At 35.0% G+C, this 13869-nt stretch overlaps 1 protein-coding gene across 2 annotated transcripts in view; it reads right to left on the reverse strand.

Moving 5' to 3' along the window:
• Positions 1 to 1242: 1242 nt before the first annotated feature.
• ipo11 (importin 11) overlaps positions 1243 to 13869 on the reverse strand; it is a 325228-nt gene continuing 312601 nt past the window's right edge. The window contains exon 30 of one of the 2 annotated variants that reach the window (XM_087263109.2): positions 1243 to 1692. In XM_087263109.2, the coding sequence (XP_087119235.1) occupies positions 1528 to 1692 (165 nt within the window). In that variant the 3' untranslated portion in view covers positions 1243 to 1527. 2 annotated transcript variants of the gene reach the window in all.

The raw sequence follows: 13869 nt of genomic DNA on the forward strand, positions 1-13869 counted from the left end.
TGCATTTGTTTTGTCATGATATTACCAAGAAAATACGCTTGTCATAACTCTGTCATAAACATGATTGGAATAAAGTCATTACAGTTGTGTTATAAATATTTTTCAGACAACTTTTTTTTTTTTTTTGGAATTGATTCACAAAATATCTCCTTTTGTGTTCAACGAAAAAAAAAAACACATTCTTCAAAATATCATCATCCCTTAAAGTGTAGTATCTCAATGCATCTGTTTTAGTCTAGTGCAGGGGTCACCAAACTTGGTCCTGGAGGGCCGATGCCCAGCAGATTTTAGCTCCAACCCTAATTAATCACGCTAATCAAGGTCTTACTAGGTATACTTGAAAGACCCAGGCAGGTGTGTTGAGGCAAGTTACAGCTAAACCCTGCAGGATCACCGGCCCTCCAGGACCGAGATTGGTGACCCCTGGTCTAGTCAGTTGTTTTTCTTCTTTTAATTAACCTCAACTTTATTTCCATTGCTGGTAAAAAAATGAGGCCATTACAGTTGTGTTACAAATATTTTTCTGATAAATTTTTCAGTGGAATCGATTTTGTCATTAATATTTGATTTTAGTAAAAGTGTCATTGCTCTGTCAAACTATTTTATAACACTGTCATTAATATTTAATGACATTTAATCACAAATTTAATTTGTACTACTGTAGTTGAGATCAAAATTGATATTAATGATGCACTTATAAAATTCATGACATTATAATGGCCTCATGATGATCATGTCTATGACACATTTATATCCAGTTATGATGTCTTGGTGAATATCAAGTTGTCATGGCAAAAACAGACAGGTCATGATGTATTTGTTTAAGTCAAGTAGTCATAAAGTCATCTCAAACAATGCCACTTTTGCATTCAAGATGACACAACTGAACCAATGACACTAAAGGTTTTATGACAGTCTTATAATCCCCTATGCACCCTCTTCAAGTAAAGCTTAACCAAATATTCACTCAAACATTTGCAGTGTATTTATGGTGAAAATAGACTCCTGTTGGATTAAACTGATGCGCATTTGGTTCTTCTGATCTCCGGTGAGTGTTGGAGCATTAGCAGCAATACTTTGTGGAAAGGTAAACATTTACATCCATTGATTTTTTTTTTGTTCATGTACAGTATGTGTTTCTGCTATGAAAATACTTTCAATCAATCAAAACTGTTAAAGACTTGTCAGTAGTTCCTGATATACTAGAAGCATGATTGGGAAAAAAGCAAATAAACAAAAAAGTAATGTTGTCATGCAGTGTATTGTACATACATACAAAAAATACAATTGTTTTATTATTATTATTATTACAAGAATTGATATCAATGTAAACACTGCTTGGGCCCTTTCCTCTTTTACCCATCACAAAAACGAGGCATTATAAAATGCCATTCCTTCTTATCACTCCTCTCTTAAACGTTGAAGCTGTGTTTGAGGAAGAAAGAAAGTGTTTTTATTTTTTAAATATGGAAGCTCTTTTTGTTTAAAAAGGTTTGGCATCTGCGTTGTGGTCTCACATCTTCTTCTTTACATGCCCTGGATGAACTCCTGCAGCTGTCGCACGATCTCTGTGTCCACCGTCTCCATCAGAGCCTGAAAGCCCTGATCTCCCATCAGCATCTGCTGAGCCTTCAGCTTTTCATAGACAAACTGCTGGAGAGAGACGCTGTGCACCGGGTCCTCAAGAGCCAGCTATACATCAGGAGGAAGAGCAGAAATACACAACCAATGAGCACAGCAAAGCACATTTACTGCTGATATAGTTAGCTCTGGTCTCCCTTTTAATGGTTTACTTGATATAAACACAAATCACATGCTTCTTTTTATGTTTTGTTTACTTCTAGCTGCATTTTTAGATTTATTACTAGATTAGACAAATTTAGCAAGAAAAGTATAGTTTAAATGAGATGGACTATAGTTTCCTTCTCTTGTAATTAAACTTTATTTTAATTATTTCAAGCTAATATTATTATTTCAAGCTATCATGGAATTTCAGGCTAAACACCACATTTATTTTCATATTTTAACACAGGAATTAAGACTACATTTTCTTTCTCTTTCTATTTTCCTTTCTTTCTTTTTTCCTTTCTTTTTCTCTCTCTTTCTTTCTTTCCTTCTTTCTTTCTTTTTTTTTCCTTCTTTCACAATCACAAAGTTTAATAAAGCAGAATATTTTAACCCGTTCACCCTTTTCTGGTTGATTTAATTATCTGTCTGTCTGTCTGTCTGTCTATCTCCATCTATCCATCCATCCATCCATCCATCCATCCATCCATCCATCCATCCATCCATCCATCCATCCATCCATCCGATAGATTTTTCCTTCATATATATATATATATATATATATATATATATATATATATATATATATATATATATATACATATGAGCAATATCACACGAGTAGCAGTGTGATATGGCTATATATAGGCACTGGTGGGAGGCATGGCTATCAGCCAATCAGATTTGAGAACCAGACAGAACTGTTGTATAAAAATATGTATCCATGTTATTTTCGTTAAAAATGACAATATTTTTATGTAATTTAGCTCTGTTACCTAATTTATTCAAAGGAAACAAAATTTATTAAGTGGCTTTTTGTTTTGTTTTAGAAATGTTCTAAAAACTTTTGAACACTGTTATCTAATTTATAAAAAAATAAAATATATATATACACACACACCTTAAATATATGAGTAAACAGTAAATAAAGCACAAAACTACACCTAGAAAACCTAAAACATCATAAATGAATACAGATAAAATTAACTGTTAATATTCTTTATCTATTTATAGCATAATTTTAGTTTGTTTCTGCAAAAACAGCAAACTGCATTTGACATGAACAGAAGAAAAAATAAATAAATCACAAAATAATTAATTTGACCTTTTGATGTAAAAAAAAAAAAACATTTTCCAAGATTAAGTACTTTATTTTCAGATACTATTTGGTGGAATAATAAGAAACAAAGATTTAGTTTTCGAGCCTAAATAAAACTTATGTCAGCTTTGAACTCCTAGCGAGCACTACTGTAGCTGACACTTCATTAAGATGAAAGAAACCTTAATTATGGGATGCCGATGTTGAATAAATATTCCATGCAACTATATATTTTTTTTAGAAGAAGCCCAGAGTTAGTTTGTAAGTCTGAATGAATTACTGCAATGTTATGATGTGGAACTGCAATGAAACAATAAATCACTTAAAGCTGTCACAATCATACCGAGATAAAAAATAAAAGTAAAAACACAAGATGCAGCCTTACAAACGCTCAAAATAACATATCTTCTGACTGGAAAAACAAGGTGAAACAATGATGACAACAGCAAAAAATGTCTTAAAACAGCAAATAATAACAACAAGAACATCAACAATAAATGCATTTAATAAACAGTTAACACAAGGAGTGCAGATATAAAGTCACAAATGATGCTGAAACATCATCATAAATATATTATCACTACATAATCCAAATGTATTTAATATTTAATAGAATTCTGTATCTCTCCATGAATCTGAAACCAAATGTTTTGGTGCTAAAGCAAATGCACTGATCAGAGCTCAGATCACTTTTGACTTACAGTAACAAATGAAGACAGAGATAAACATGAAAGACTGTTTCTCTCTCAGTATTTCAGTGCTGAGAGCTGCACTAAAACAAAGGCCTGACATCTCCACCCTCATTAAGATGAATTCATTAATATAGTTTGCTTTCCATTGCACAGTCATAGGAGTGTTGTGCTATACTTCTGTCATATTTGCGGAAACACAATACATGATTAACGTTTATTGATAAAGTGCTTTAAACTGCACTGTGAGACAAAAGCCGTTTGACAAAACAAATGTTCTTTCCTGCACTTGATCTGAATGTTCATTACTATCACTTTTTAAAAATAAAAAAGTTTGAAAAAAGTTTTTATTTACTAGGTGCTGCGATTTAATCATTGAAACTAGGGCTGCACAATATATAGTTTCAGCATCAATATCGCAATGTGCGCATCCACAATAGTCACATCGCAAAGATATTTAATGACCAGTCTGAATTATAGTTGACCGAGAGCTTCAGAATTGTATTTAGTCACTGTATTTATATTGGATTTATATGATTTATGCATAAATAAATAAACACATTTCTTACTGGGAATTTTTGTCTGGTTTGTAGTCCAAATATCTACATTTTAAAGAGAAAACAAGATTATTTCACCAATCCAACTGTCAGATAATTTCATTAAAACTAGAAAAAAACATCTTATTTTTCACTTATTTCTTCTGAAGGTAAAAACTAAACCATATTTTCACTTGGTCTAAAAAATGTTTTGATATTTGGACTACAAACAAGATATAAATTAAGAAAGGCATTTTTTTTCCCTTCATTTTATTATTCAACTTCTGTACCCGAATACTGTTAAAACTCTCCAGAAAACAGTCAAATAAAACTGTATTCATATCGCAAAATATTTATCGCAGAAAAAAAAAGAGATTTTTCCAATATCATGCAGTCTTATTTGAAACAATCTAACATTCTAACTAAAACATTCTGCTACCTAAAAATTATTCAGTTCTTCAATATATATATATATATATATATATATATATATATATATATATATATATATATATATATATATATATATATATATACATATATTTTATATATATATATAATTTTAAGCTAAACATTGACCTTTTTAATGATTTTTAAAAAAGCATCATGTTTTAAAGAGTAAAGTCTGTCAAGGTCACTGCATTGCTGCACTCATACAGGCAAACTACAGCTATCTATAGTATAATGCAGAACATAAATTATTCTCTGCTAATGAGGGGGGAGGGACATCAAAAGAATGAAACAGAGAGCTGAAATTAGCATAGCTGCATACATTAACCTGATGCTTCATTCTCTACTATCTGTCAAATGCCTTAAAACATCAAAATAAATGCAACATTATAGGGAGCACACTTTGCAGGATGTCATTTCAGCCATCTCCTTGACAGCTGTTGATTGAAGTACACATCGAGTAAAACTCAACAGCAATGTTGTGGTTATAAATATACATCAAAAGCTCGTTAATACATTATACGTTTATTTAAAAACCATTAAATGTGTCATGGAGCGTACATCTGTCAATGTGATGAGGATTAACAATGCCAGCTGTGATTTTTTTGCTGTGATTATACTTATAATTCACACTAAATTAACTCTAGCAGCTACCCTGCGGCATATGAGAAATAAAAGAGGAAAAAAGTCATTCTGCAGTACTTTCGGATTTAATGATTTCAAATGCCACCATCTGCAAACTGTAATATTCTCCAAAAAGGTTAAATATGACAAATGTCTAACACACACTCTCTCTCTACATGATATTGGTGTAAAACATAAGACTCAACATTTACCCTCGCTAAGACATTTGCACAGAAAGCTTACTACCAGTATTCAGATCTTCCCCCTAAGACATTTGATCAGATCAATTAATCTGATTCTTGACCTGCAATGGCCAAAGCAAAGGTGCCTTAATGTGAAAATATCTGACCAACCACCAGATTAGAAACATGTTGCCCCCTTTGAGGCTATGTTAACATGACAATGAGGTAATGACATAAAAATTTTCTCTTGCATTATAATAAATTTTCAAGTTTACATGTTGCTTTTACACATTAGTAAAATGACCAAAAATGTTTGCAAGGACAGTATTTGGTGCTACCACCTTGTTAGACAGTACCTGTAGGCATGTGCTGTTGATGACTTGGTGCTAGTGTGTATGTTTAATTTGCCATGTGTTTAATAGTGCTTTCACACTAGCACTTTTGATCTGCACCCGGGTTTGTTTGACATCAGTAAGATACATTTAGCTAGTGTGAAGGTATCTTCTGAACTTCAAAGAGGTGGGCTGCATCCGAAACCGCATGCTTCCATACTATATAGTACGCTAAAAACAGTATGTGAGCCAAGTAGTATGTCCGAATTTATAGAATTCGAAAATCAGTAAGCGAGAAGTACCTTGACTTACTACTTTCGGCGAGATTCTGGAGTGCGCATCCCATGCACGCTGCGCTATCCCATGATGCCCCGCGAGCGAATTCATGAATGGGAGTAAAGCGATGCAATTGATGCAGGTAGGTTGCATGACCATGACAAAATGGCGGATGTAGTACAGTACGTCAGAATTCCATTCATACTTTTCACGTTCATACTGTATAGAACGTACTTTTCTAACTGCCGAGTAGTACGTTTAAATTCAAATGCAGTACTGAGTAGTAGGCGGTTTCGGACGCAGCCGTGGTCTGGGGTACAGTTCACTCGAACTCTGGTCCAGTTAACTTCTGGTACAAATGCGATCGTACCAAATAACGGAAGTGAACCGACAACTGTACAACAAACTAATGTTTTCATAACATTCATTTGTGTGTGTGTGTGTGTGTGTCTGTCCATCATGTACTGTACCTCGGTGACAAGCGGGACTGAGCCAGGGCAATCACAGTCATAATATCTGCTTGTTTCCTCCAAAAACAGCTTGTGCAGACATCGAGTAATGTTCTGAACATGTATAATATATATATTTTTTTGTGGCAGATGCGAGTCGCTTTCTGTATGTCCAAAACCAAAAGATTCAGTAAAAGCAGAACGACCATGATGTGTGTATGCCTTTCCATTTTGGTGCTTTGCTTTTGTGGCCGTCACCTAACAACAGCCATACACAAAACAGCAGCTTGATGACACAAGTGTACCAAGGTTCAGTAGGAAAAAAAAACAGTGTGAACACAAACCAACTGAGAAGGTGGCAAGGGGGGAACAATCGAACTTGAGTACGGTCTAGGCAATTAAACCAAGTGTAAAAGCGCCCTAGGATGTATCTCCACTGTTGGATGTATTGTCAAATAAATCAGCAATAACAACACAGTCACATACTCCACCATTGTTGTGTGTTTGCTTGCACTTGCCTTCAAATCTATACTTCTGTACACATACTATACATGTGCATAACGTCATCATTTTTAAAGACTTTCATTTTTGGGTGTTTGCACAAATAAGACTATGGTTTTGCGATTTCAAAACCTTCCCTCTTAGAACCATTGTTTCAGATTTATGCATTTTAAATCTCAAAATGCAGCGGTCATTAAAACAAACAGGCAAAATACATAAAATACTTCCTATTTTAGGCTGAAAACGTTGTGCAAATGACCCTGAGACTCATCCCAATAAAATCAACTGTTTTAAACTTGGGATTCTGAGGTCATTTAGATAAGAGTGCTGAATCCTGCTCTTGGAGTGCCATTGCCCAGCTTACTTTAGCTCCAACCCTAACTAAGCAAACCTGATTCAGCTAACTACAAACTTCCAGACAGGTGTGTTGAGGCAAAGTCGCTTTAAGACAACGCCTCTCGGATAGTCTATCTGAATGGGGAAACATAAAATTCTCCAAAACGGTTAGCTAAGTTTACGATTACATTACATATTTGGTATCACAAATAAAATTAAACAACAACTGACTCATAAGTTTTATTTCTAAATGTCCGAATAAAAAAAATAAAAAAAATTTAAAATCTGCATATTTTCAGGTGGCCCGAGCTAATGCGCATACGCACTCAAAAGAAACGAGATCACGACACCAACCACATTTATGGCCGTTTTACACATTATCATCCTCTGGATATCATCAGGTGATCATCTGGTTGCGCTGCTCTTCTGAAGTAATCCACAACTTGGGTTTTGATGGTGAATCTCCCCCAGAAATAAAAGCGACTCTTTGTTTACAAGTTTGTGAGCGTTTGAGTAGTTGCTGTCATGTGACCTGTTTGACAGGACAGATTGTACCTCAAGCTCGTTTCATACAGATTACAAAACTAAAAATCTTTTGATTTAAAGTGCACTTGCTTCATTTAAAAGCACAGATTTCAAGCTTTATGTGCATATATTTCTTATGTCTGTAAAGCAAGTATTTGTAGAGATTCCAGTGTTTGTCCGAGCATCTCCAACAGTCTATATCAATCGCTGCTTCGCTCCTGTACAACAAGGCAAGGCTTCATTCGCCATATTGACCGTTATACTTTTCCCCATTCAAAACTATAAGAGTGACATGTTTTAGGAATTCTATAGTCTTTGGTTGAGGCAAGTTAAAGCTAAACTTTGCAAGACCATGGCCCTCCAGGATAAGGTTTAGACACCCCTGATTTAGATGGTTACTTTGACAACATGTTGAGACATGGCCTCAACTCTGAAAACGTTATCTGGCATCAAGACATTAGCAGCTAATCTGTTAAGTCCTGCAAGTTCACGAGCACCATGGATCAGATTTTTCAGTTCAGCACATTTCAAAAACTCCAGATTGTCCACTCTGCCCTTCAAGATCCATTTTCCTGAAGAGGTAAGTTTCAACTATGATCCAACATAGCTGATCAAGCAAATCAATGTTGTCAGGATTACTAGAAAGCTACAGGCAGGCAGGTGAGATTGATCAGGGTTGGAATTAAAGAGTGATTGGCTGTGTTCAAAATCACCAACTACTCAGTAGGTACTGCATTTGCATACAAATGCAATACTTGACCATTTGAAAAGCACGTTCTATACAATATGAATGCGAGTAGTTTAAATGCAACGCGGATGTGCTACATCCGCCATTTAGTTGTGATAACATGACCTACCTCTTCAGTTGCGTCACTTCACTCCCATTCATGAATTCTCTCGGTGCATCATGGCATAATGTAGCATCCATCGGATGCGCACTTCAAAGTCTCGTCGAATGTAGTAGGTCATTCAGGTACTTCTTGCATACTCTTTTTTTTTTTTAATTGTATGAATTCGGACATACTACTTGGTTCGCATGCTGTTTTTAGCATACTATTTAGTATGGAAGTATGCAATTTCAGACACAGCCTATTATCTGTTTATTACCCAAGTTAGCCAGAACCCACCACCCTGTAGGACTGTGTTCACATGATGGTTTTTGGTTGCAAACCACAAAAAGTTTGCTTTATTACAGTGGTAGCTTGTTTGTTGCTTACAGGCATTAACAATCAAAACAAACTGAAATTTGACATCAAACAACGGTTAACTAGAAGTGCTAGTATGAAAGCCCCCAAACTGCAGGAATGTGGATCTAAAGAGCCAAAGGCAAGAACGTACTGGAATGAGATCTAAAGAATCTGGAAGAAACACCTCCACCTACTGTTCTTTGAACTATTACTGAACTCTTGAAGTTTCTGATTGGACTAGACAGGTTAACCTTTCCTCCCTACATGCATAGCTGAGGACCGTGATACTGCTTGTTCTTCTTTGTAGATGCTCTGGTCCAGATGTCTAGGTATCACTACTTGGTGCTGGCACAGTTAATTAAGTGATGTGTAAAAACTATTTTTCTTCCTGCATAGTGCATCCTTATGTGATCTTTCCTATACAAAAGTGTAGCTGACAGTTGAAAAATTACAAATCTCATCAAACAAGACTCTGTTGGTCTTTATTGTTTCTATCCCAAACTTCATCAAAGCATTTAGCTAATGCACTGTTTACCCTACTGTAAGTTGCCAAAGCAGAAAAAAGATGAACCATCCTCATGGGGTCACAGAGAATTCTACAGATGCTTAAACAGATTGTTTATACAAAGATTCACAAGGTGTTTTACTTAGCTGGAGTTGGGTTTAAAGTTAAAGTCAAGTGTCTTTACAGTATAATCTGTATCATCAAATATCCCTCATCCCTCATGACTTTCCAGGCAAAACCTGAGCTTCGGAAGTTGCTATTTCTCTAATTAAAAGAGATAAAGACTGTCCTTTAGAAATGTAACATGGTGCTAAAAAAGACGATGACAGATCTGGAGAACAACAATATTCGAATTTGTAAAGCACAGCGTGCATCAAGGAAAGTGATCCAATAATAATTTTCAAAGGTTTCCTTCCTAAACTACTGGAGTTGCTAATTTAATGTAGTGAAATCAATCACACCCACGGGGGCTTTATAAATTCCCACAGGGTGTTTTTAATCAAAACCCATCAATGCTGCAGCGATTCTAACCATAGCTAGAGGCAAAAGGCCAGCAAGAGTTTGAGGATCAGCTTCTTTACATTTCTCCTGCAGTTTGTGTCACAAAGAGAAACTTCAACTTGGTCTGGACTAGACTCAGGCATAGGTTTTCAAATTAGCTTTCCATTAACCTACTAGATTACACACAGTAAACTTCTTCCACTGTTCCTGCACTTTCAGCAGAAGACAGAGGTCATCATGGGAACCCTTACTGATCTGTGGCTACACATCGCAATAGGCAGCAAACAGTGTTTTGACATTTTTCTATCACAGTCTGCATTAAGTTTTATGAGCACTTTGATGTACAATAGCTTTTCAGTATGTCAGAACAGACAGGTTTGCCTTCATTTCCAATGTGCATCAATGAGCAATGGGCTCCACTGACCCTGATGCCGGTTCACCGCTTGTCCTTCCTTGCACTTATTTCGGTAGGTACTAACCACTGAAAACATGGCAACATCCCCAAGGACTTGCTCCAACCGAGCCCGACCCATTAACTGGCCCTTGTCACAGTCACTTCTGCTCATATCTCCTGTCACCAACACAATAAATTGAAGCAGTGACTGTTCACTTTCTTTCTAAAATACACCACCCCTCTACAGTTGCTACCTTAACAATATAATCAATGTTCTGCACTTCATCTGTCAGTAGTTTTAATGTTGTGGCTGATTAGTGTTTATTTGATCATCAAAAGCTGTCAAAGAAAATAATGACACAGGGATTTCCTTGCTTTGTCTGAACCTAATGGAGTGTGTAAGCTCTTGACATATTTAGTCCAGAGGGATTTAGCCTAAATAGTTGCTTATTTTTCTTCCTGAGTGAGTTTACAAGTCATAATGGATTGATTTTACAGAGCACTGCATTGACACTGATGACTATACACAGTCATAGACACTAAACTAAATACAACCCAGTTACACTGGATGACATATGAACATTTTTGCAATTTCAGCATTAAAGATGTGACATTTGCAGTAAAAACTTAAAACAAAAATTCACGGAAAGTATACATTAACATTATATTGAAACATCTGTTACAAAAACTTCTAACCAAAGAGTTAAGATATCAGAAATATCCCAATCTGTAAACAAATTTATGTTTTAAACAAAAAAATAGTTTGCAGCATGCAACATACTTTGTAGAAATTCTGTGATTTAAACTGCACCCCCCCCCCACGTCACAGCACCCTTATTTATTAAGAGGTCATACAATATGGGTAAATTTTATTTTGAGAACAAATTACCAAAATGTAACATGATGATGATTGAAAGGATTGGAGTGGAAAAAAAATAATTTATTTCAAATCTCTGTACAAAACGGAAAATTAAACAATAATAGGGCATTTGTATTATAGTTGCATAACAATTTTTTTGGAAAGGCCTTGTCAAAAGTGAACAGGCACTTTCACTAATAAAAATTATAGCACTTAAAATATTTAATTTTTAACAATCAATTGAATTACACAGCGGTTTTATATCAAAAGTTGATAACGAAATAAAATATACTAAATTTTTATCGTAAAACATAACCTTTTAAGCTATGGCTGTTATTTGTTTATGTAAACATTAAATAACGAATGCATCAAGTTAAATAAAAAACAAATATAAAACAACTCATATATATGAAGATATAAAGCATTAAGCACTATTAGCACATTTAGCAATTTGCTGCTCTTTTATCGTTGTATCATTTTATTTTTGTTATTTGTTTTTTTTTTTGTCTTCATAATTAACCAACAAGCTATAGACAAATTCTTGCTTGATGCTTTAGAAAACATTTTGCGCAGCTGCCCAGCATATATTAAGGATCACACGCTCAGTCAGATTAAAGGTCTCATTGCCTAGGATGTCAATCAAATTAATCAATCTCTAGCAAAGATTAAAACAATAGGCTATTTTATCAGTTCTAAAATTTTAGATGCGGGTTAATAATTATATCATACATAATCATATTCAAGTCAATGAAATAATAACTTGCTGCTTTTTTTTCTTGTTAATAAAAAAGGCAGTGTGGTGCGCCTAACGTTTTTGGAACGTAAAAGGACGTTTAGAGTGATCGGCCTCTAAGGTGTTTTTTTTTATAGTGCACAACAGCAAAAACGTGAGGCACATCAGATGGTTAAAACACAAGTCGTACAGGGTGCATAAGCAACGTGCAAAACGCTCACTGCCATTTAAAAGATGTGCCTCTCAATGCAAAGAACGTGTTCAATGTGTTCGTTACAGTGCTCATGCTAAATGAGCCAGATTGTTTTAAAGCAAACTGATTTAAAATAGATTTTAATAGGCCATTTGTTTTATTTATTGAGTCAAAGCAGTGTGAATTTAGCATTAATTATTATTATTATTATTAAGCAAGAGATGGTTCATGAAAAAAACTAAAAACTAAACTAACCGTTTGGTTTTCATGTCAGGTTGGGAATGTTAATTGTTTGGTTCCTGCATTTTAAAAAATATTTGACAAGGAAGCCAGCGTTTAGTAGTGTTTAAGTTTTTGATTGTAATGTATGATCCCACAGTATGGATACCTGCCATCTGCATGTGTTCCTTCTTTCTTTCTTTCTCTCTCTCTCTCTCTCTCTCTCTCTCTCTGTTATTTAGCAAAGTGGTGTAAAAGTTTACCTTTGATTCTGTCAATACTAGGCTGAAAATGAAAAGCTACTAGAGAGCAACATGATTTTTAAAATGTCACCTGAATGTTGCGAAATGTAGTTTTCACAGAGCATTGCACTGACACTGCTGACTACACACACACACACACACAACTGACATAAACTATAATACAATTAAAAACCAACTGACATCAACATTTTTCTCTGAGTCTTTAATTGACTTTAAAAAGTTTCCTGGCATTTTCATGACACTACCAACACACCTGACCCTTTATGCTAATTACGTGACCTTTTAAGAGTTTTGCAATATGTTGAACTAGCAAAAACGGACACAAATATATTATTTAATATTTTGTAATCTCTGACACGAGTACCGCCAAACCCTGATGGTGCTTTTAAAGAAACCACAGTTACAGTTACAGTATCAAAAGTTGAAATAGGAATGAATTGATCCAAGATAAATGGTGCTGCTTGTGGCCTTGGAAGTCACACAAAAACATACACACGGTCTAAATCAGATCTTTCCAGTGATCCAACATAACCTTGATGTTTTCCTAAGAACTCAATCGATCTTCAGAAGGAAAAAAAGAGAAAGACTAAGATGTGTTTTTACAACCACAAAGCATCATCTTTCAGCTTTGAGAGATAATAAACATCTTCATCATTATAACTAGAATAAATGTGCATCGAGGATTCTTTTACGAGTGGATGAATTGAAGTGCAATAATATAAGATTAGCACAATGCAATTGGGATTCATACAAACTAAACACGCAGGTCGAATGACAACATAAAGCACCATTGTCAGCACTCACACAGAAGAGACCCTGAATTTGAGAGGGTTTTATTATCTCTAAGGATAATCAATTAGTTTTGTAGAGAAGAGTGAAATCTGAAGTTCTCAAAATGGGTTGTTATTGTAGGACACAGATACTCCTGCATTACCAAAACCATAAAGACTATGAATGGTTGAGGCACACAAATGGCAGTCAGACACAGGAAAGTGCTGGGACCTTGAACAATTGGAGTGTTTTGTTAAAAAAGAATGGGTTTAAGGAAAAAGGCACTCCAAAAAGGATCTTTGAAGTATTATTCTGACTGAGAAAAGCTAGCGCTATAAAGCAGAGAGGCCTCTAGAAAAAATCCAGCTCAAGCTGCTCTGAACTTTTAATGGATTTCCGTCAAACGAATGAAGTAAGAATAAACTCGAAGAAACAGACGTGTAAACGCCAATAAAGTCAA

This window comes from Danio rerio, chromosome 8, assembly GCF_052040795.2.
Source record: "Danio rerio strain M-AB ecotype USA chromosome 8, GRCz13ab, whole genome shotgun sequence".
Lineage (NCBI taxonomy): Eukaryota > Metazoa > Chordata > Actinopteri > Cypriniformes > Danionidae > Danio > Danio rerio.